The sequence below is a fragment of the Ambystoma mexicanum genome, chromosome 8, assembly GCF_040938575.1.
Source record: "Ambystoma mexicanum isolate Mex_15411 chromosome 8, UKY_AmexF1_1, whole genome shotgun sequence".
Taxonomy (NCBI): Eukaryota; Metazoa; Chordata; class Amphibia; order Caudata; family Ambystomatidae; genus Ambystoma; species Ambystoma mexicanum.
The window spans coordinates 1,387,300,082-1,387,325,110 of NC_090929.1; the positions used below are offsets into that span (position 1 = coordinate 1,387,300,082).

General features: G+C 48.0%; 1 protein-coding gene across 2 annotated transcripts in view; it reads left to right on the top strand.

Moving 5' to 3' along the window:
• ENTPD1 (ectonucleoside triphosphate diphosphohydrolase 1) overlaps positions 1 to 25,029 on the top strand; it is a 403,736-nt gene that overhangs the window by 335,224 nt on the left and 43,483 nt on the right. For both annotated transcript variants that reach the window (XM_069611514.1, XM_069611515.1), the window contains exon 4: positions 1,418 to 1,568. In XM_069611514.1, coding sequence (XP_069467615.1) covers positions 1,418 to 1,568 — 151 coding nt within the window. The remainder of the gene's footprint in view (positions 1 to 1,417; positions 1,569 to 25,029) is intronic.

Sequence of the window (25,029 nt, forward strand, 5' to 3'; positions counted from 1 at the left end):
CTATCATTATCACGGTCCTTCCGTTATCCTCCAGTACAGAAAAATCACCCTGCTTTTCATGATCATGGAAGTTTTCTTTCCTGATTGCGCTTCTCATCTGCATATCCGCATTGCCATCATCCGGTTCGATAATATGAAGCTCCCTATCAGAGATGGACGCATGTTTTTATGTGCATCAAAGGTTGCTTTTGCCAGCGCTATATGGATTGGGTCTTACTGAGAAAGACATTGAAACGCCTCGGCCAAGGGACCCTTCCAACCACTCCTCTATCCGCACTCTGTCTTCTTGGCCCTCGAGACTCTATTTCTACCTCACTTTCTCAACTCGGCTGGCTCCCCTTCCTCTGACAATTGAAATTTCAATTCCTCTGCCTTGTCTATAAATCTCTCCATGATCTCGTCCCCCTATCTTTCTTCCCTCCTCTCATTTTACTCTCCCCCCCGCTCACTCCTCTCAGCTGATCTCTACCTTCTCACTGTACCCCCAGCCCCTTGTGCCTCCTCACGCTTCCGCTCTTTCCAGCTCTTGGCCCCCCTCCACTGGAGCTCCCTACCTCTCTCTATCTGCTCAACCCCCACCTACCCATCTTTCCGCTCCTCCCTGAAAGCCCTTCTTCTCCACTCCCCCCTGACTCTCCTTCCCTACCTCTCTCCTCCCTCACACCCCTGCCCCGCCTTCCCTTCCCCCCTCCTCCTGATGACCTCATATTGGATACTGTAACCACCATAATGCGTAGGAGGTCACCTGACTCTCCTTCCCTACCTCTCTCCTCCCTCATACCCCTGCCCCCCTCCCTTACCCTCCTCCCTTCCACCTCCTCCCGTTGACCTCATATTGGATACTGTAACCACCATAGTGCGTAAGAGGTCACCTGGGGGCTCCTCTCCCTTCCCCTCCTGCCTTCCTTCCACATCCTCCTGTTGACCTCATATTGGATACTGTAACCACCATAGTGCGTAGAGGTCACCTGACTTTCCTTCCCTACCTCTCTTCCCCCCTCATACCCCTCACTCCTCCCTTACCCTCCCCCCTTCCACCTCCTCCCGCTGACCTCCTATTGGATACTGTAACCACCATAGTGTGTAGGAGGTCACCTGAGGCTCCCCTCCCTTCCCCTCCTGCCTTCCCCCTCCCTCCTCTGAGTAAATTGTTCTAGATACTGTTCCACTGGTTTGTTTCATGTTTGTAAATTATGCTTCATTCATTACTGTACCTGTTGTTATTCTGTGAAGCGCTTTGGTGTAAAGCGCTATATAAACTCAATAAACATAATCCTATCATTCTGCATGCTTCGCTCATTTAAACATATAAATTGTGATTTCAGTACATGTCTTTAAAAATTGTGGTTTTAAAAGAAATGTGTTCTAGTAATATTAAGACCCCAGAAGATAATTACATAGATTTTTCTTCTGCCAGGTCCTGGTATTTCCAGCTACTCCAGGGAGCCCAAAAAGGCTGGACTTTCTCTACGGCACTGCATGGACGTAGCAAAGGAGGCAATACCCGAGAATCGGCACAGCGAGACCCCTGTGTACCTGGGAGCCACAGCAGGCATGCGACTTCTCAGGTAAAGCATGCGCACTGGCATTTTCCTGGAGTGTATGGCAGGTGCTGCTTATGTATTGGAGTAACTGTGCTAATAAAATCACCATAGCATAAACCACTCATCGCATTGCATTGCCTGAGGCTGGAATCGCTGATTAATGCTGATATTATCAAACATTGGACCTTTGAACAAAGGGACATTCTGTATTACAAAGGGGGAAGGGTCAAGTTCCCTGTTGGGAGCATTTGACTGGAATCCTCCCTGAGTAGTACTACAAAGGACACATGCATACAGCATTGCCTGTTCTATATCTCACTGACCCACATTGATTGAATACAAATGGAAAATGAAATATGTGCTAAAATAATATTTTACCCAAGCTGCCGTCATCACACATCCAGCTATTTGCAAAGGTGCAAAGTTTGCCAAAAGCTACCCAGGGTGCCCTACAACATGCCCAATGCAGACTATTCAATTCAAGTGGCTTTTCTTCAGCACAATTGTTATTTTGCCAACAATACACATGTTTGAAATATAATAATAATACCATATATCCATATACTCACATCAACAATTCATAAATACTAATACAAGGAGTACAAAGGTTAAAAGATCATTATTTAAACCATAGTTGGGTGTCAGATGTCAAGTAGGACCATATAGGTACTCCACATTATTTTAGTACTGTACAATACATATGTTTGTAGACATAATATGAGAAAAGGAAAATCTAGCCGAGAAAGCGTATTGCTCATGACTCCAAACTTCCGTCTTTTGTGAATGTAGCCCTTGTCCGCCAAGCCTGGATAAGAAAACTTGCTACGCAGAATACCACTGTGATGTCTTCACAGCTTTTGTAGAGCTGAAGCACTTCACTGATGCAACGTATGCCATACATGTTTAATAGAGATGTTAGGAACTTATGTCGGGCAACGCGATAACCATCACAGAAAAAGAGAAAATGAGTGGATTCCTCCGCTAATCCACAGACAGGAAAAGTCTCATTGCCATCTGAGACCTACTTCTTTGTGACACTTGCCAAATTCAATTGCGAGACTCTGAACCTAACATAAAGGTAACGCGTTGATGGTGGCCCAAATAAGTCTAGATAACTTTCCAACTCCATACATAGCTTGCTATACAGGTAGGTGGAACCCACTGAGAGGTTCATACACTTGTTAATTAGCTCTGCATCAATGGGGGGCAGGGAGATATTCTTAGTTTTAATTCGATCTCTCTGAGTGATGCCATGGGGGTTCTGCCATAGGTCAACCAAACGCATGTGCACCAGCAGGTTTTTAACAAGCTGAAACCATGGCAGGGATCTACCACACTCTGCCTCCAACATATGGAGTACAGCTTCTTGGTATCTTTTCAACTCTGGGACCGACCATAATCTCAGCCAGAATAGTACTTGTCAAAAGATGTCCTTTTTTTTGGATTGGTCTAATGCCCAATTCAAGATATATTGGGGTACATGGGCTTGATTTGGAGAGTTCGAAGAGTTTTTTTTATTTTTAGAAAGGATCGTTCTACCAGCCCCAACCTATTACAGTCTGCTTAACCCCAAATTTCGGCCACATACATGGCTGATGGTGTGGCCTGGACTGTAAAAAAAAGTTCTTGCAGGCGAAATGGGACCCTGGCCATGAGTGTAAAAGAATCTCAGTATCCGTCTCATGTATTTTTCTAACTGCAGGCTGAATTTAAGCCTAGGTAATCATAATGTTGCACTTGCTCGTGGGAGGGATTATTGATGACCAGCCTAAATGTTGTAGGTTTACTTTTCTCCATGTTAATATCCAGTTGTAGCTCGGAGCATTTTTCCACAAAGGCCTCCAGAGTGATCACAAGGCCCTTTACAGAGGTCGCTAGAATAACTGCATCGGCTGCAAAGAGAAGCATTGGACAAATCTCCAGTTCCATTTTAGGGGGATCAAGGCATTTCCTCCTAACATGCCTTACCACCTTGTTTTTTTGATAAAACATTTTATTGTTTTTCATGACAAAAATAAACCTGTCACAGAACAAAAGAACAAAAACAGAACAACGAAAGGAAAGCACTTCAGGACAGCATCCACAATCTTAAGTCTTAAGTATCATTAGCATCACCGATCACCAAGAGCTCTCCCCCAATCCTCTCTCCATTTATACTTGCAGTAAGCACCGCTATCCCTGGCCATCAGGGCCCCGTGTCTTCCCATTTGCTTAATATTTTAGCAGCTTTGGTTGGGCAGCCTCTTGCGCCATAGATTCGGCCTTCCATCATAGCACAAGAGTCCATGTCCAAAATCCATTGTTCCAGTGTCGGGGGGGTCTGGCACTCCCCATTTTTGTGTGATGTTACACTTCATTAGGGCCGTTGCAGTGTTTAATAGTGGTTTTTCCCATTTGTTGAGGTCGGTCTAGTCTGGCACACCGAGGATTAGGACCCTCGGGTCCAGTTCAATAGAGCGAGTGAGTACCCTGGACAGTTCTGTGCAACAAGCGTTCCAAAAGATACGGATCCGGGGGCATAACCACAGCCATATAAAGTGGTTCTAGAGTAGTATATTCTGTGCAGGATTTTCAGTTGCACTAGCGTGAGCCTGGAGAGGATAGCCACTTCCCGTGGATGCTTTAGAACCTGGACCCAGTCCTCTGGGGCTATCTCCCCTACATCTCTCTCTCTCCCATTTAGCCTTTAATCCCGATAGCTCGGGGGTAGCAAAGGATGTGATGGCATTGTAGAGGGTGGATGTGCATCTGCTGGGGATGTACGCGGGGAATATGTTACGCTCTATCGGTGTGTAGTCGGGGACCATGTCCTCTGGAGGTATGTGAACTCTCAGGGCGTGGGACAGCTGCATAAAGTGATAGCGTTCGGTGGTAGGCTGTTGAAATTTGTACTGCATATACTCGAACAAGGCTAGTTTCCCGTCCCTCAGGGTATCCTCCACCCTCAGAATTCCTGCTCTCACCCAGCGTGGCCACGGTTCAAGCTTCTCAATTTCTTTTAGGTTACCATTTTGCCATAGGGGTTGCGCTGCGGTTATGTTATTTCCCCACCCGAGGAACACGTGTGCCTGTCTCCAGGTGGTGGTGATGTGGGTCGTCGTGGGGACTGGTATAGTATCTGTAGCGGGTCTAAACCTTGCATGGCATCCAGTTCGGCCCTGATGTGAGGCAGTGCCCGGTCTCCGTGAAGCAGCTCATTGACCTTCGCGAGTTGTCAGGCCCAGTAATAGGTCTGGAGGCGGGGTACCCCTATCCCACCCTCCCAGATCGACCTCTGCAAAGTTCTCAGTGCAATACATGACTGCCCCCCCCCCCCAGATGAGTTCCCTGAGGAAGGTTACTACACGGGTGAATTCAGTGGTGGGGATCGCGAGTGGGGCATTCTGCAGGACGTAGAGGAATCTAGGAAGTGCCATCATCTTATAAAGCGCTGATCTCCCCATGAGAGTCAGAGGAAGGAGTTTTCAGTGACAAATGTCGTTTACAAACCTTTCTATGATTGGTTGGAGATTGTCCATTACATATTTCACCTTGACCTCTGCCTGGATATTTGTGTAGAGCAGTTTTACCCATCCCAGAAAACCTTCTCCAAACCCCATACGGGCCATGATTTCCCAGAAGCTGTCCCATCGGATTGAATCAAACGCCTTTTCAAAATCAATTGCTAAAAGGGCTAATGGGGTATCTAGAATAGGGGCACGTTCTAGCGTCAGATGGAGCCGGCGCAGATTCATACGGGTTGATTTGTGTGGCATAAATCTGCATTGATCGGGGTGTATCAGATTGTTAACTACCAGTTGGAGCCGATTGGCCAAAAGTTTGGCCAGGACCTTGGCTTCCCTGTTGATTAACGAGATTGGCCTGTAAGAGGCACATTTCTCCTGGGGTTTATCAGGTTTAGGGACGACCACAATGGTGGCCCTGCATTGGTCTTGTGGAAGGGAGCCCTGTTCTCGGGCTGTCAGCAGCATCTGATGCAGGGGAGGGGCTATGTTATTACTCCCTAGCTTCTGCCAGATTTCGGCCGGGAACCCGTTGGAGCCCGGAGTTTTCCCCGGTTGCAATTGTGCCAGTGCTTCTGCTACTTCAGCTTCGAGGAGGTTGGCATCCAACATCGCCTGCTGTTGTTCCGAGAGGGTAGGGATTGCTATGTTGTCGAGAAGGGTCGGGTCTAGCGACACAGTTGGGTCTGGTATAGTGCAGCATAAAATTGGGCAAACGCTTCCGCGGTTTCAGCGTCCGATCGGCATCTCTCACCTTGCGGGGTGATGATTTCACAGACACAGCGCTGTCCCTCGTCTCTTTCTCTAGCTCTGGATTCCCAGTGGGCCTGTTTGGATGTTATCCAACATGAGATTGCGGAGGTGCTCCGTGGCACGTTTAAGGAATGTGTGGGTCTCAGGGGTTGGATCGAGGGTGTGTTCATTTTCCTGATGGGTTACCTCCGCCTCAGCCTCACTTATCTTCCGGAGCCTCTCCCTCCTCCTACCTGCCGTCCAGGAGATCATTTCTCCTCGCAGCACGGTTTTATAAGCCTCCCAGATCACTATCGGGTCATTTTCACTGGTGTCATTAATCTCGAAGTACTCGTTTGTGGTCTACCAGTTCCGGCCTACGCAGATAGTAGTTGTTCAGTCGGCCCGTTCCAGGGGGGGCTGTACCCTGTAGTCGTGATTCCACCATCAGAGGTGAATGATCTGAGATTCCCCGGGGAAGTAAGTCTGCCAAGAGTATTCTGAAAAGCTCCGTGTGCGGAATGAGTAGGTAGTCGAGCCTAGAGAGGGAGCCGTGGGCACCTGAATGGAATGAGTAACCCCTGGTTACCAAGTGGAGTTCCCGCCACACATCACAGAGGCCCAGGGCGGATACAAAGCTGAAGGGTCTCGTGGGGACACTTGGGTTGCGCTGTCTAAGATGGGAGCGGTCCATGGTGTTACACATGACGTCGTTAAAGTCACCTCCCAGGTACGAGTTATCGGGTTGATGTTTGCCCATAAGCGTGGTCAGCTCGTCCAGAAGTTCCTTTCCCAGTCTCGGTGGGGAGTAGATTGAGACAAAACCATACGTTTCCCCCCAGAGTGTTCCCAGGACCAACACGTAGCGACCCCGGGGATCCCGCTCTAGTTCCTGCAATGCGAACGGGACGCGCTTGTGTATAAGGATAAGGGTGCCCCTGGATCCCATGGTATATCCCGCATGGAAAGCTATCCTATAGTTGGTCCGCTGGAAGAAATTACAGTGCGATCCCGCTAAGTGCGTTTCAGTAAGCAGGGCCACATCGGGGGAGTGTCTAGAGAGTAATTGCTTAATCAAGCGTCTCTTGATCGCGGAACCCATCCCGTTCACATTCCAGCATTCCAGGTGAGGATTTGAAGGGACCTGGGACGTGGATTGAATGGCATTTGAGAGTGTTCAGGTGTCATCTGGCAAGATTATTTGATGGGTAGGCGAATGGTTGTCGGAGGTACCATCCTGGTGTGTGGCGGTGTAGTGTAAAACAAAAAAAGATTGATGGCTAAATCGCTGCCTGGGCGTGCTATGAACCCAACTGATCAGGGACTCTGCTATCCCCTAAGACTTACAGGGGCAAGCTGGTCCTGGGATAACAAGAAACTCTTCCCAACTAACCCTTCCCTCCCCTCCCCATACTCCACCCCAACTCGAAGTACCTGTCGCCCAAACATTTGCTGACAATCAAAAAAGAAAAAGGGTGGAGTGTCAGCTTCTAACAGCCCCTAAGGAAGTCCAACTAGAAAAGTTGGGGGGGTGGGGGTGAGCTACCCCAGGTGTGAGGGTAGCAGTTCCCCGCTTACCGCATTGTAGGTATGTGACCCGCCTTTGGTATCCCTCCGGGGGCCGCCTGTGGTGGTGTCTTTAGTTCGGTTGCCTGACGGCAGAAGGTTGAGCCCCCAAGGGGGGTCAGGGTGGAGCCCCGTCTCCCCGTGCGCCGGAAGGTCCAGCAGAGGTGGCTGGTCAGGTCTAAGATGTTGGTCCGGTGCTGGTCTAGGTTTCCTGTGCCTGCTTCCCCGGGGCGCCGAACAGTCCCCTTCAATGTGCTGCTCTGCCCAGCGCCACACCTCACCGGGGTTGTCGAAGTGGACCGTTGTGCCCTTGTGATACATTTTCAATTGTGTAGGGAAGAGCAGGCCATACTTGACTCCTAGTGTTTGCAGTTGCCTCTTGAGCTTTACAAAGGATTGCCTCGCCTTCTGTACTTCCTTTGTGTAATCAGGAAAAAAGGCCAGCCTGGACCCGTTAAAGGTCACTGTGCCCTTGGTCCTAGCCAGTTGTAAGAGTGCATCCCGGTCTCGATAGTTCAAGAACCTCGCTATCACATTGCGGGGAGGAGCGCCTGGCAGCGGCCTTCCCGCGGGCTTACGGTGTGCTCTCTCTATGGAGAACATTTTTGAGAAGGAGTGTAAGTCGAATAGGCCCGTTAGTAGTTGTTGCAGGAAAAGTTCCATGCATGGGCCTTCCTCTTTCTCGGGAATGCCTAGTATACAAACATTGTTACGCCTGGACCTCCCTTCACTTTCCTCAATCCTAGCCTCCAGGGTCTTAAGTGTGGCCAAGACTCCCTGGAGTTGTTGTTGCACATTGTGTAGCCCATCCTTTGTATTCGAGATGCGCTGCTCTGCTTCTCCAGTGCGCACGGACAATTTCTGCAGGTCGTGTCTGAGGAGGGACACATCCAGACTTATTCGATCTATCTTCTGCTCCATGGACGAGCGTGAGTCGGCTATGGCAGCCATAACATCTTTAAGAGAGAGCGTGTGGGCGGGTTCCATTTCTCCAGATTGTTGCAGCTGAAGGTCGGCGGCCTGTGAAGAGGGAACTGTATATTGTTCAATCCTATTCTGCATAGCGGGCTTTTTGGTTTTCTCTTTGCCCATGTTTGCTACCCGGTCTGGCAGGTGTAGACTTGTGGCGGAGCTCCTGTTCTCAGCCTCACAGAGTATTGCCCAGGTCGATCTCGACTCAATAGTGTACTGACAAACTAGGTTTGCCATCTGTTGTCAGTTTGTGTACTTTTGCGGGCACTGGTGCCAGGCCACCACGCGCTGCCATGCCGGCAGATGCTCCCACTGGCCCAAACCCGTCCGGTTCTCAGGATGTCTTATGGGGAATCGGTGGTTTCACTCCCTTCCCCGGGGTATTGGTCGAGGGGAGCCCCTTCGGTAGCGACAGTGACCAGGTCGTCTTTGCAGTTAAGTTCAGTGTATTGGTTTTGATCCCACAGTCTCCTGTCGTGGTGCCAGGTAGCGTGCAGCTAAGTATTGCGCCGGAGCGGCGCGGCGCTCTGTCAATCCCGGCACCCCATTCAGCTCAGCACACTCACCAGTGATGTATGGGGGATGATGCCTCTAGATATATATGGGGGCACCTCTCACTTGTTCTGGGCGGTTCCAGGCCAGCTTGGTGTGCGCCACACGCGGTCTCTCCGGGTGGGCTTGATCGACTCACTGGACTTCACTTCCCCATCACCCTGGGACCGAGGGTGAGCCGGCTGGTAGTCCGCTTTGCTCTGTCCTGCTTTTGGGCGCTGTTCGCTCCTGTCAGAGGAGGCCCTGCCGATCCTCTTCAGCAGCCTGCGAGTCTGTGTTTATTTGGTGTCCCTGCCACCTGCACCCCAATCCACCCACACACTGCGTTTTGTTTTTTCCAGTTGCCACCCCTAGGCAGCGAATGCAGGAGCGGCCCACCCCGGGGTCACAAGATCACAACATGCTTCATGTTGGTTCACTTGTAATTTTATTATGTTTTTGTTTATAATTTGGATTTCTGTTATATATGTAAGTGTTCATAAGAGCACTGGACAATTCCATGGGCTATTAACTTTGGGATACATTCCATTAGTAAGACTGGCAAAGGTTCCCCGATATAACTTATAGTTTTTGGTTCATTCATTGACCAAAATCGGGTCGAGCCTTTCCGAGTAGCAGCACAACCTTTTTGTGTTTCTCTATTTTTGTGCCCAAGTCTGCTACTCCCCACCACGGGCACACCGAACCTCTACGTGTGTATTTAAGGTTTTAAAGGTTGCCTAAGTGATCTAAGCTCTGTTCGCTTTTTCGACAGTTTAAGATCGTATTCTTCGCAGTCTTACATTCCTTGTCATACCAAGGACAAGATTCAATGGCATGTCTTTTATTCTCTTGCTAGATTTCGTAACGCATGGTTGAACAGTCTCAATATCTCTATTATTTGCAGAGACTATGTCAATATCTGCCATTTTTAGCAAGGAAAACTGTCCAATAATCGTAGATCTAGGATTTCACTTGAATTGGGTCAAGATCTGACCATTTCATCTGTTGTTTGGATAGGCCCTAGATGAAAATAGGAATGACAGGGGTACTGTAAGAATCTTTTGGGTCGCTACCCCAGCTAGATAGCTTCAGATATAAGTGGTCACTCCCCTGTGTGCTCAGGACTTCAAAATCTTTTATATTGCCCCACAATTCAGTTGATGGAAATATATAATCAATTTCAGAAGAGCCAAAGGTCGCTTATAAAGTCTGCTTCGGTGGTTGGTCCTTTACAAGGCAGCCGTTGCATTCCCTAAGTCGCAGCCCTAATAGCAGAGTGGCATAACTAAGGGCCAGCAGGTGGGTTCCCCTCCTTGGGGGCTGGACCAAAGGGGGTATATCCCATGTGTCATCTCAGTCATCCCAAGCCCCCTCCAAATCTACGAGGGGCTCAATTTGGATATTTAAATCACCCACAAATATAGTTCGATGGTTTGGATTTGCTTGGCTCAGCCATGTCAATACATTCAATAGCATTCGTCACAGCTTTATGAGAGGGATTGTACCTTTTTACCAACAATAAAGGTCTGCAAGGACCAAAAGTTCTAAAAATGCTACCACCAAAGGTTCGAACACCAAAAGTTCGAACCTTTGGTGGTAACATTGCAGGTAAGTTAAAAAAAAAGGCTGCGGGGGACACCCCCGCAGCACACCCACTAAAAAAAGAAAAAAAATGGGGGCTGCGGGGGTGTCCCCCGCAACACCCCGCTCACTATACCACACAGTATAGTGGGGAAACCCCTGCAGCCCCCGTAGTATGTACGTGTATTCACATGAGAAAGGTGCAAACTTTTGGTAGTTTGCACCTTTCTCATGCGAACGTTCCAACCGCGGCAAAATCAGCCGCGGTCGGATCACGTAGATCCTTAGAGACTCTATTATACAAGTTGCATAGGGATACTGATTGAGCGCCCTTAAGATTCATGACCAAATATTGTACGTCCCGTGAGCCAGATTCTATTTGTAGGTCCAAGGCTATACTAATCCATAGAGCAAGCCCTCCATAAGGCCTACCCTTCGGACCTTTTCTTGCTGGAACCTGGAAGGCCTCATATCCCTGGAAGATGGTCTGTTCCAGGTCCCAAGTCTCCTGCAGACAAATCATGTCATAACCCTGGACAAGATTACACCACTCGAGGTCCACTAGATGTTTCTTAAGCTCGGATATATTGCAGGATATCAGGCAAATGACTCTCTCACTAGTCCAGGACCTTAATTTGGGGGCAGCGATATGTCAGTCTATGGCCTCTGGGTCTCTGCTCACCTGACTACTTAGGGGTATGTAACCACCTCGTATTCATTCGGGTTTCGGTATGTAGGAGGGGCAAATAAGCAGTATTCCGCACATTATTCCTCTGGTTCCCAACTGAAGGCTTGATCAATACTATTGTGCCCATAGGGGGGTATGTTCTAGCATTAATGGATAACAGGCCATCCATCAACCAAGTCTTTTTAAAATGGAACACTATTTTACCATCGCCGTTAGGGAGCATTCACAATGGGCCTCATTACGAGGAAGGCAGTAGAGGGATAACGGCGCCGGTAGAGCTGCCGGCCCCGTTATCCCTCTATCGCCTCATTACGAGGTCTGCTTGGGGTCCCACAAAGGACGTCTGGTAAAACCAGGCGTCTTTAGCGGGACTCGCTAGCAGACCAGGATGCTAACAATGGGCCCATCATTAACGGGCCCGTTGGTAGCATCCTCCCCATTCCCATTGAGCCCTATGGGGGCTCAATGGGAATGGGGATGTACCGGGTCTGGGTTCCAGGAAAGGTCATTACTGGGCCCTCCAAGGTCGGAATGGCCCGGTAATTCCTCATTCCCGGGACCCCGACTCCCAGAACCCAGTATGGGTTAGCGGCATGGCTGCCTCCATACTCATAATGAGGCCCAATGTCACTTCTAATGACTGATTTACAGCCTCTTGTTTCTCTTATGTAATGAGGGACCTTTTTTGTTATCAGAGATTCAGGACTTTCATATGCCCCTGGCACCAATTTCCTCACATTAAACAAGGGGATGGATGGTCCTACCAACTCTGGCCTTGCACTAGAGCAACTCAATGGCGGAGTGGCAGTACCCCAACCCTGGTTATTGCATTGAATTCCTCCCGTGGACCCCAACGGTGTTACATGTGGCTCGGAAATCCAATGGGGGGTACCTAAGGAGGGATACAGATTTGGGGAATGAGTTTTACCTTTCGCCCTGCCCTCGTTCCCTCCCCACTTCTCCCGTGGTCTATATGGGGGGCTGCTACAAGAGTTCGCCATGCCACACACAATGAGGGGCCTGGCACCCCCCACTCCCATCCCCCTAATCGGACCACTCTGTTTTTGGTGCTCACCCCTGTTTTGTGTTTCAGTATTCAAATTAAGGACCAGAGGTTTTACCCATGGCTGGGAGTGTATTGGTTGTTGGCCGCCCATTGGGATCCCTATTAGAGGTCTTGCACTCAGCCTTTCTTTAATTGAGGCTAGATCTACTGCAAACATATTAAAATGTGTTCTAATTATGTTTTCCAATGTATTCCACATGAACTGCATTAAACCGTGGATTTCCCCCGGTGTGTCCACACCATTCGTGTCCCTTCCCATTTCAGAAATTAAATTCATATCTGCTTCTTCGGCCTGGGTGCCCATATCTATGCTTATACAATGGTTCTTCGAATCTGGCAATTCCTGTGCAGAACGCTGTCTGCCTTTATTATGGCTATCAGGAGAACCAGGGCTGTGGGGAGTGACATAGATACCTCCCTTAGTGGGTTCTTCCTCCAATATCCAGTACCGATTTGAGGTGGGAACCATAACTTAGAAGTCCCCATCACTTTCTTTTGGGAGAGTCACATTAAACCCCCTCCCCCTTTTCATATTGGGCACCTGGGGTATCCTCTTCATCGGTTAAAACAATAGGGCTGGATGGATTTACTAGATTCACTATATTTCTGTGCAGTTCGATTACTTGCTCACATTCCTCCCCTTGTGTCTCACCATGGTGAGGGCATAGTCCCCCCTCCCCTCTGCCCCTCATAGAGGCCTATTTCATATGTACCCATAGATCTTTGGGTTTCCTCCGTTCCCTGAGCATATGGGGCTGCGCTTGGACTGTAGGCTTTAGAATAGTGGCAACAGGCAAGATTTCAGTGTCTTCCATAGCAGATATACAATTCGAAGCTGCTGCTGGCTTCCTAATATGTGATTCTTTTGATTTCTTGACCATTGACCTTCAATATCATACAAAAGCCCTTTAATTTCTGTAATAAGAATATTGACATCATTAATAGGCTCCAGCATGTTGTGCACCCTTTTGCTACACCCCTTCGGTGAGATGGATTGTACTACCTTCTGTTTGGACATTTTACCAGAATAAGGGGGGATATTGCCAAATAAAAAGGACAAGATCATAAATGCGCAAAATCAACGGACAGGACGTAATACAAATACGCCCTGTGAATAGGCAAAGTTCAATTGAGGAAGCTAATCGCACCTATTAATGGAGGTACTCCAAGCACACACAACCTACTAACATAAAAATGCAATCCAATGCGAAAAACCTTATTTAAAACGTGCGAATTTGGGCCAGCCAAATGTTAGAACCTTATTTAAAAAATGATATCATTTCAAGATAAAATAATTAAACTAGTAATAAAATCAGGGCTTTCCCTAGATAAAATTCCAAATCACAAACAAGGTGAATGAGCGGGCCCCAATCGAAAAAAATGGCAAGGAGAAGCTTATGACCTTGGCATGTCGCTCAGAACCGCTGAAAAGTCATCAACAAAAATAAGACGAGCGGCGGGCAGGGAACATCTCGACAGCATAAGGAGCTGCCAAAGTCTGACTCTCCCCCCTCCCACCCCCCATGCCCCACCTTCGGCACCTTCAATATATGTTCCTCTGAACTCTGTCCACAGTCACTGGTTTTCAAACTACTATTGCGTGGGTCCCCGACACTCTGACCTTCCAGTAAACCCACAGGGACTCAGTTGTTCGGTGTTAACTCCTTCCCTTGTCAACACTATGGCCAGACCCAGGAAAGTCAATAGCAGCAGACCATCACAGATGAGTCAAAGCTCCGTTCCACACCATGTACATAGGAGAGGCGGTTTGACGCAACTCGCGTGGATAAGTTGTTGCATTTGCCGATGGAACAGCAAGCCTCGCGGGCAGCCACTGGACAGCACCAAATGGTCATCCTTTCCACCAGCGGGCTTACGCCGCAAGGGTGCCTTACAGAGGGTTTTATCCCCTCCTCTTCCACGCAGAGGGTGGGTGGAACCAGGAACACCGGCAGGCAAACGGAGGGTGTGGGACAGCAGGGACAGCGTCGCCCTTTCCACCGACTATTGAGCCATGTAGAATGTAAGCTAAAGAAAAAAGAGCATTTATTCAAATACTAATTGTATATTATCTAGAAAACACTAAAAGGTTGAGGGTTGAATATAGGATCAAGCCGGGCATAAAAACAAGTCAACTACCCAACAGAAATTAAACAAAAGGCCATATGATAGGTTGCTTCTCAATGCCCATCAAAGTCTATAGTGGTCAAAAAAGTGCAGAAAAGCTCAGCTCACTGAAGTTAAGCAGATTCCAGGGAAAGCTCAACAGCCTGATCTAAGTTTGACTGGTACTTTTGCTGATGCAGTCTCAAAGTGATGGAAAGGCTACAGGTGTGTGGGGCCCAACCAGGACAGTTGGCCCAGACAGGTGTTCTGTTCTTGATGTTATGCAGTAAATCCTCTAAAATTAGAGTGGGCTTGAGGGTTTGTCAGAAAAGTTGTTAACATTCCCTGATTAGCTTGATGGTTGCTTGGCTGAAAAGGGATAGGTGGTCCTCGGAGCAACGTGGTGGTGTCTTCCAACCAGCACATTATATGCAACCTGTGAGAGCCTCAGAGTGGTGGTCTTGCAGAGGTGTATCTGACAAGGCACTGCTTAGCTGGGCTCAAAACGTTGTTAGGCACACGCAGATTCAGGAAGGGCGTTTTAGACTTAAGTTTACATTTGGAATTTGACACTAAAAGCTGAAGTCCTGCACATTACTGGGCCTAGTGTTAACAGATGATAAATTGTAACCCCCTCTGTGATTCTGGCACAGGGCACTGAGGCAGTGACCCAGGGCTTCGTGTAGCTTTTAAGCAGGACTCCCTTTGAGATCTAAGTGCCCCATGGCTTCCAAGCCCTGCTTCTGAGGACTTCCGGGACTGTGTTCCAGTAGACGGACCTTACCAACAACCGCAGTGTCTAGGTAGGAGGGCACCGTGCTGATGAGTCCTAGAGCAGGCATACCTGTTCTGGGGTCTTCTCTCCAGGACTTGCCCAAATACGCTTGGCAAGAAAGAACATCAGGCTCTTCAGATGGCAAGGGGGCTTGCTCCCCAAAGGCTGTGTAATGAAGGGCCCTACAAGAGAGAAATCTCTAAAAGTAATGGGAGGAATTTCCAGCTGCTTAATTATCCAGTGTGCTGAAGCTGGCAGGCTCTCCATTTTTACAACCAAGGAGGTCAGACACTTCCCAAAATAGCCAATATGGAAATATGAATTTCCTAAAATGTGTGGGGTGATGGGCTAGAGTCGGCCCTCAATATTGTTTGTTAATCCATATGTATTTCACGTATTTTAATGCAACAGTATATTTGTATATCTACTCTAGAATATTTTGAACTAGCCCGTCCATATCGCAGTGCCTAATGTTCAAGGTCAAGTAGAAGATGGCTGCCTTTTCATGTTGATCAAGTGTGGCAACCAACACTGCTAGGAACGATGTGCATCTGTACTAATACTACCATGCTTCATGAATTTGTATGAATTAAAGCCTTTTAAAATATGTAAAAATTGGTCAGGCCTGACAGTATAAGTTAATTGTGGACTTGTGTGTGCGTGTGAGTGTGTGTGAGAGGGTGTCAGAGAGGGTGCATGTGGGTGTGTTTCTATTGTGTTTTATTCAAGTATAAAATTTTGATTCATGGTATATAAATCTGATACATTACCTTAATTTCCCTTAAATCTACTGTATACTGATAACATCTGTGTTAATCTTGGTCACCGAGATCTGGATATCTCCGATTCATGATTCCCAAAATTCCTAGCTGTGTTATTAAATTGGAATATTATTTGTCAAAAAGACCAATATCTTCCTGCCATTATTATGATGAAGCGCCATGTATGAGCCCAGTAGGAGAGGTGTGCTGGGAAGAGCGGCCAGCTCTGGGGTGGACCCCCTGAGGTGGTATATGGAGGAATCCCCAGATTCAGCCCTGGCTCCTTAACATTCTCTGCGAAGGAGCTTCCCCAAGGCAATGGAAGGCTGCTGATTATGCTGGCTCGTTGCATGCAATAGCACCAGGGAAACACTGGGCACAGAGAACGCGTGGTACAGAAAGCAAGCAACATCAGGAGATATGCTCACGATAAAAAGTAGAAGCACTCGGAGAGGGAGGGACACGCAAACGGGCCTCGAACACAGAGGTAGCGGAGAACTTGCTCAGGAAGGCCAATTGTAGAGTTATTCCAGTGCCAGGACTGACTGTTCCGCCATAATCCAACATGGCCGAGGTAGTATTTAAGACCTCAGCCGGCATGCTTATTAACAGTCACTTAATGACTGAAAATGAAGAGTAGGGGAAGGCAAAACACATGGGGATCATAAGGGGAGAGAGACGCATGGGGAATAGGCGAAACAGAGACCACGACCAATCCCATGGCCTGAGGTTAATGAGGAAATGGCTTGATGAATCCAAAGCATTATTGAGGCCTCTTAATTGGGATACGCAGTATAAAAGGAGGCAGAGAGGACCAAGGCTTGGGGTTAGTTGGGGCTACTGTACAGAGGTGGCGTAGAAGTGGAAGAAGTAAAGAAATATTTGAAGAGCCGTAGTTTACTTGGCAGCTACACCTCGGTCACTGATGCATTTCACAAAACAAGAAATGCACATCACAGATAGTCTACTGATGGCTATAGGTGAGATCCAGACAAGGCTTGGTGATACTGCAGTAAAGGAAATGCATACTCAACCATTTCAGTGCTCGGGTCGAGGGAGGAGTGCCTTGGCTGATGCTGAGAATAACTTCTGTCTGATAAGCACCCCTGCAGAGGGAAGACATTCTTGCTGGTAATAGTCTTGGGTATTCCTAAAGCAAGAGTAAATAATACATTATGTTGGTGGGCGTATATATTGCAGCTGTATCGCTGACCCTTTGGTAGCCCATCTTGGCCTGATGACAACAATGGAAACTAGGAGTAACCTGGATGGAATTCGAAGAAAAACAGTCCTCAATTTCAGGAACTGGTATTTGTAAATAGGAGTTTAGGTCTCAATGGAAGGTTCCTGAGGCACATGTAGGCATCACAGTGGTGAGGAAGAAAGTGGGACTGGGCTTGAGGACAGTACGACTAGGTCCCCTAAACAGGAAGGGGTTCTGGTACCCAGGGAACCACCTCTGAGACTTAAAAGCCAGCCTCCTTTGGTCAAAGCCACCTGAACAACAAGTCAAGCCTAAGTGGTGGCCCTAATGTAGTGAAAGTGGTGGACGATGTGCCTGCGCAGGCTTAGCCATACACTTCCCACAAGCCCTATTTGGTAGTGATTGGCAACCATAGCTACGGATCTGCAAATCAACACTAGCCAAAGAGACCATAAGAAGTTGCGAGTAACGCTGGGGAGAGACCCAGAAACACTTTAGAAATAGACTTAAAAGATTTTTTTGTTTATCCCAGAGATTAACTTTGAGCTCTGGTGTTTTCCCTATTTCATTTGCATGCAAATATCTTTTCTGTTAAAGAGAAATTCTCAGACTTGTACCTGCCCCAGGAATGAGAAAGAGACATTGCCATCCTGACACTGGGTTGGAACTTAGAGGCAACTAGCTCTAAAGATCTTTGAGTTAGAAGCTTCAAAATGAATTGGGGACAACCTTGTGGGGTTGGATGGTTAAATCACCCTTCTAGAGAAGGTTATCGTGCTCTGATTTCATCCCCTTTAAGGCGTTCTTACTTCCCCTTATCAGCTCCAAGAGTGTGCAGAACCCCAAGTAAACAATGTTAAATTAAAGCTACTTTGGTCTTTGGTCTTTATTATCCCATATGTGTCTTTACAGCCCTCACCATTTAGGACTGAACAAGAGATCTCTTCTGCTAGCTTATCTCTGCAATCTGGTCTGGCCTCTCTCCACCAGCTTAGGCGAAACTCCTGTCCCTGGCCGTAAAGAATTATACTTCCTTTTCTTTCCACCCAGTATTAGTTCTCCTTCCCTCCTCCGTCTGAAATGTTTAATCGATCAGCTGTCTCTCCACCTCCCCTCACTTTCTCTTTTCCCACTCGTTCCTCCCCCTCCCTTCTCAGATATTTGTTTTTCTCCTGTCTGTATTGTGCTTCCACTTTTGGGTTTTCTCCCTCTTGTTCTTTTCCCTTCTTCACTTTCCTCCATCTCCGGATACACGTCTTCCGCCTTCCCTTCTCTCTCCAATTCATTAAGAGTTTCTCAGCCACCCCTCTTTCCCTCCCTACTCCTTAGGTGTGGCCCTCCACCCCTCTCCATTTATAATTGTTCTTTTATAATGTGCTTAATACTGCAGACCAGTTATTAAGAGCGAGCCCGTGATTCAAACCTGTGTTGCTATGTGTTGTCTTGCTTCCTAGACACATGCGTTGCCCCTGAGCTATCCTCCCGGCCTTGAATCTTTTTCTCCTCCACCCCTCTTTCTCTTCCTGTTTCTATTTTCTTTTTGTCTGGTGGCCGCCCAGGAGTCGGGAGTGCTAGCATAAGCTTTGGGCAAGTGCGCTACAATGTGGTCTGGCATCCCTCCCCATAAGGATGTCCTGCAGTTGGTGAGAAAGATCTGGGAGAAGCCCAGAGCCAACGCCCAGATTAACAAGAAGTTGGACAGCAGGTTCAGGCTGATAGGTGGGTAGCTAGATATATAAGTGTCTGATGTGTTCAAAGGGGACTGAGGTGATGTGCTGGAGGGCGGGGCCTCAGTGGGGCATTCCCATGCCAGAGGCCGCGCCCCCACGCTATACTAAATTTAATGGCGAAGCTCAATTTTACACTGCCAAAGATTCCTGTAACGTTCCCTTGTTGGGGGACGCATAAGGATGGAGGAAAGGGGACTATGGACTATGAGTACTCTAGTCAGTAGGGTGAGTAACGTTAATTTTGCCTTGTATAGGTATCAGATTCCCAAGTACTCCTACCACTGGTCTCCTACTGGTGTAATATACCCCGGTACTCAAAGAATTTTCCAAGTGGTGGTGCTTGCTCCACTTGCCAGGTTTTGTCATTAAAGGCATTAGTAGTCAATAAAACTCTGAGCCATTTGTTTATCATTTACTCTGGTGCGTTCATTATTTTGTAGTTCTTGGCATTCTATGCAAAAAAACTCCGATAATTTGCTAGGTATTTGCACAAAATGCCTAGGTACCACCATTCACCAGAAATGGACATGATTTGTATTTGCCCAGATACTTGCATCATTTGCCATGTGTTGTCATCCCAGTCCTAGGCCCTCTCATCCTGTTGTATTTTATTTGTATTATTATAGTGCTTTATGCCTAAGTGCCTTATGGTACAATAAAGTTCATACAGTAGATAATGATAAATCAGGCAGACAGAATTTGGAGTTTAAGGTGAGTTTTAAAAAGAGGCAGAGACGAGATGGAAAAGGAAGAAAATGTCACTGCTTGAAGCCATCAGTGAGAGGAGCAGAAACGAGAGTGGGCACATGAAGGACGAGGGACAGATAGGAGAAAAAGAGATTTGGATCGAAGAATAAAAGCAGACAAAAGATACAGGGAGTGACACTTGAATACCAGGCAGCGAAAGTTAAAGAGTAAGGGAGATTAAAAGGAAAGCCAGTACAGAGAGTGCAAAGCTGCCGAAATAGAATCACGGGGGGATAGTTGCATGGAGTACGTACGGATTGAAGAGTGATACAGTGGAGAGGAGCGAGTTGATAATTGGGAAGACCAAGAAGAATGGAAGAACAATCGAAAAGACTGGAACAAAAACTAAGCATAAAGACGTTTCTGAGCCTCGAAGGTGAAGAACCAACCGGTGAATATTAAGGCGAATATTAAAAAGATGAAATCGACAGGATGTTGCCATCAGATTCCCACGTATTTCAAGTTAAGGGGTCGGGGAGGTGGTAGGATTACTGTGCTCCTCTCGTCTGCGACACAGGACTGGGGCGAGAAGCATTAACCCCTTAAATGCTAGGCTATTATGCAAGTCTATGCAAAAAGGACAAGCATTCTCGTCCTTTGCACTTATAAAGAGCAAGACCCAAGGGTACAGGAACCTGCTGACCTGCCCATGGCACGGGTATCGGTAAAACCAAACAGAGGACAATGGTTTTCGGTTGATGACTTGTCTAGAAACACTTGTAGTCTGTCCTCTGTTTTCATGCTTCTTAGGATGTCTGCGTCTCCAAATAGGCAAAGAAAGTGAGGACGAATAGTGTTTCTCTGTAAGTAGCCACACTGAAGACTCCTGTGCAGGTCTGGTGTTTTGGGATGGTGAGAAAGGGCACACAAAGATAAAATATCCAGAACGAGGTGGAAACTGCTTTGATGACAATATTGTAGTCTGCAGCTTCTCTGGTACACTGTGTAACAACATTGGTCGCAAAACTGCGAAACTTTCATTTAAGAAAAAGTCTCCTTTCTGTTCCGGGTTCAGACATTTCCAGCCAGTTACTCTAAAATGCAGTGATACTGACAGATCAGCCAAAGTATTCTCTCTTCTGCTGAAGCTGATGTTTTCCGCCCAAACGGGCGAATCTAGCTAGAATGCCTCCAACATCACATGGATTTAGTGACCAGCGCAACAACCTGTTCATGCTATTTATGAAACGCGTGCTGCTGTCCCTGGCAGGTAGACCCTGCACATGTGCTGAACATAGCATCCTGTCACCCCATTTGACAAGCAAAGACATTGGCAAGTAATCGGTTCCATGGATTGTGAGGTTCCTTTGCAGCCTTGTAGCACTGAAGTACGGATTTTATTACATGTTTATCCTCTAAAATGTTTGCTTTTGCACAACAGTGTTATAGAGTTCTTCCTCACCTCAGTAAACCCCCTACATTTTGTATTTATTTTATTTTATTTTTTACATTTATATAGCCCACAGACAGCCCAGGGGCATTGTGGTGCTGTTACTTGCAGCAGGCTTAGTTACATTATGCATAGGATACAACATTGGGCGCAGAGATGTAGTACATGTTATGCATACAATTTGTACACAGTTCAAATATTCATATAGGGGATGAACGTAATGAACGGGTAAAGGAGATCAGGCGAATAGGGTGGTTTTCATGGTTTTACGGAAGGCAGTGAGTGAAGGTTCAGCTCGCAGGGCAGTGGGGAGGGCATTCCAGTGCAGGGCAACTAGGTAGGGGAAGCTGGCACCACCTGCTCTTGCTCTTTTTACCATGGGTACGGTGAGTAGGTTGGCATAGGGGGTCCTAATTGGTCTTGAGGACATGGCAGGGTGGATCCTTTGCGATAGGTATGCTGGTGCTGCGAGGTGAACGCATTTGTGGGTGAGGGTGAGGGTCCAGGCTTTGAAGATGATCCTCTCTTTTATGGGGAGCCAGTGGGAGGCTCTTCTAGCAGTGGAGATGTGCTCCCTTTTGGAAATGCCTTGTGCTGCGTGTAAGGCGTTGTTTTGAATAACTTGCAGTTTCTCAGGGTTTTTTGTGGAGGTCCCTAGGAAGAGAACATTGCAGTAGTCCAACCGTGATCCAGTGATAGCCCTTGCTATGTTTGTGCAGGTGTCATTGGAGAGGTAGGGTCTGACTGCATTGAGGAGTTTGGCCTCGTAGGCAGCCGAAGAGGCAATGGCGTTCACCTGTCTGGTCATGGACAGACTTCAGTCCAGGTAGACGCCTAAGGTTTTTACTGACTCAGATACTGGAATTTTGATGGAGTCAATGATGAAGTGGGTAAACTGGTCGTCAAGTTTTTTTAGAGTGTCAGGGGAGCCTACAAGCAGGAGTTCGGTTTTGTCTGAGTTGAGACAGAGGCTGTTGGCCGCCATCCAGGTTTGGATTGTGTTGTAGATGGTGTTGAGGGTCTTGGAGTCAGGGTCATAGTCGCCTGTCAGGGTGATGAGGATCTGCGTGTCGTCCACGTAATTAGTGTAGGAGATCCCCATGGCGTCAAGGATGAGGAAGAAGGGGCGAGTGAATATATTGTAGAGGGTGGGAGAGAGGCGTGAGCCTTGTGGTACCCCACATAGCATAATGGTGGGTGAGGCAGTAGCTAGATCAGAGAAAACATGCATGGTCCTTCCTTGTAGGAATGAGGTGATCCAAGCACAAGCATGAGCTGAGAAGTTTGCAGTGGAGGACAGGTAGTGGCATAAGACGTTGTGATCAACAAGGTTGAACGCGGTGGAGAGATCGAGGAGAATGAGCAGGACAGGTTTGCCTAGGTCTCTTGCATTATCCATCTGGTTTTTAAGGTTGAGAAGGGCGGTCTCAGTCCCGTGTTTTGGGCAGAAGCCGGATTGTCTCAAACCTAAGAGTTGATTCTCTTTGAGGAAGTGTTGGACTTGCAGGTAGGCCGCTTTGTCCAGAATTTTAAGAAGGAAGGGGACGGTGGTGATGGGTCTATAGTTGTTGGGTGAGGTGGGGTCAAGTCAGGGTTTCTTTATGAGAGGCCTGACCAAAGCTTCCTTGAGGGATGAGGGTACTTTCCCTGTGGTGAAGGAGGTGTTGACAAAGGCTGTGAGAAATGGGGTGAGGGAGTCGGCACAGTCCTTGATAATGGTAGCGGGGCAGGGGTCTCCTTTGCAGTTGGAGGGTTTGATGCCTTTCATTAGGATAATGATGTCTTTCTCCTGGATGGTTTTGAAGGAGAAAGGAGAAGGTAGGGGAGGCATCTGAGGTGTGAAGAGGGGCGGGAGTGGGGGGTAGGGAGAGTGAGTCTGGAGTTCATAATCTTGGCTTGAAGCAGGTCCAGTTTGTTACGCATGGTTGTTTGAATGCCATCGCACCAGACTTTCTTTGGTGAGGTTTTGGAGTGTGCGGGTAGGGGTTTCAAGTTCCCTAAATATGGTGAACATTTCCTTTGTGTTGGATTTAGCTTCAGAGATTCTGGCTTCAAACGATTTGGCTTTGGCTTGGATGATGGCTTTTTTATATTCCTTTGAGCGGGTTTTGAAGGCAAGTTTGTCTTTGTCATCTTGGGAGGTTTGCCAGCATGCAAGGGCAGAGCGTTTGTCCATCCAGAGTTTGAGGAGGTCTGGGGTGAACCAGGTGTTGTTGTGGCTCGTGGGTTTGAACTTCTGAGGTTTGAGAGGAGCAATTGTGTTGATTGCTGCCGATATAGCATTGTTGTAATTTTGCGCCAGGGTTTCTGGGTCATTGGAGAAGGGAGGTCTGAAGGCATGTCCCTGAAGGAATGGTAGGAGTTTTTCTTTGGTGAGGAAACAAGCGCTTCTAGTGAGGCAGGTGGTAGGGGTTGGGGAGGACAGGGTGGGGCAGTGGTGGTGGGGATGTTGAAGGTAATGATGTGGTGGTCAGACCACGGGGTGGGGGGAGTTACCTGTGATTGTGAGAGGGCAGTTGTGCTGTGCAATCCAGTCAAGTTGTCATGATGCCCGCTCCCGGGGAGCCGGTTCAAGCCCTGCGTCCCCGAAAGCGGACATCCAGTCCCCAAGGTAGGACCCAGCAACCCCATACAGGGGCCCTTTGGACAGTGTCCTGGCGCCTATGGCGCCAGGCTCATAAAAGACATCAGTCATGGCGCCATAGGCGCCAGGCTCATTATGGATGTGCTTGGGTGCACTTACCTGATGCAGACCATGCTGCAGGATCCCGGCCTCCTTGAGGCCTGAAAGGAACTACTTTACCTGTGGGACAAATTTACCATCCAGGCGTGGTCGGGGAAGGATACATACCTGATTGGAGGAAGGATACATACCTGGAACTTCTTCCAAGGCTATTTAAACCCCACCCGAACAGCCACACGTGCTTCGCGTTGTTCTGCATGTAGCAGCTGAACGCTCACCGTGTCTGCTCCTCCATCCTGACTTCTGCCACGCCTGCCAGCATCCTGGATCACCTGCAAAGGAAGAGAAGAAGAGAACAGAAGAAGAAAAAGTCCTTACCTGCTAAATCCGCATCCCGGAGACATCTCGCCGACAATCCTGAAAAGGAAGACTTTTATTTAAAAACTCATTGCGTCGATCACTGCAGCGCCGCATTCCACTCACCTTTACTGGGCGCCTCCATGTTCAGCAGCGACCATCCGGATTCGCAGTCACGCCCCAGCGCCTAGGGAGAAAAAGACCAGAACAAAAGGTGATAGAGAGAAGGGAATAGGGAAAGCTAAATCTCCATGTTAAGACTTACCTGTTGATTCATTCCCTCTTCATTTCGGGTCCGCGCCGCATCCTGGCATTTCCGGACCCCTAAGGGAGACATCAGCGTTAATGAGCGAATGAAAAGACATTACCAAAAAACGCTCATTAAAGACTTACCTGATTTCTACAACGATTTCACCTCTCATCTCGGGTCGGTGCCTGTTCCCCGGCATTCCGTACCCCGGCCCCTATGGGGAAAAAGACACTAGCATTAGTACCTTAATGCATGGACACAAGGGGAACCTCTTATCAAAACACTTACCTGGAAGCCAAGCAAGTTTGGTTCTCACCAATCCGAAAATCCAGTGAAGTAACTGGATACCAACGCGCCCCTGCATCAGAAGCAGGATGGAGAGCTCGTCCTTCCAGACCCTAAGGTGAGACGCTACGAGGAATCACAGAAGGGTTTCGAGGAGGGTGAAAGGGGAAAGTGGGAGGCTGATTGCATTACCCCGCAGACAGTTAATCCCCTATTTTCGCCTACAGAAGGATACTTCTGCGAGCCAGACAAGCCAGATTTGGGGGCCCGGTCCAGTCCGTCTTCCGAACCCTGCGCATCACCTTAGAAGAGGTCACAGCAGCGCGAACCAGGCCAGCGCCTCCGTGGGAGTCAGGTGAGCGTTACACAAGTGTCCTACCCAAGGAGTGGGTCGGGTCTGTGACCGTGTTAGTGAAGCCAAGAGTTTTAAGGGCTGAGTTGAATGATTTGGAAGCAGGGTCTTTGGGGTCATTTAGTCCAAGGTTGACATCACCGAGGAGGATCGCTTTGGTAGATTTCTTTATATTGTCAGCCAAAAGGTGGGTGATGGCAGAT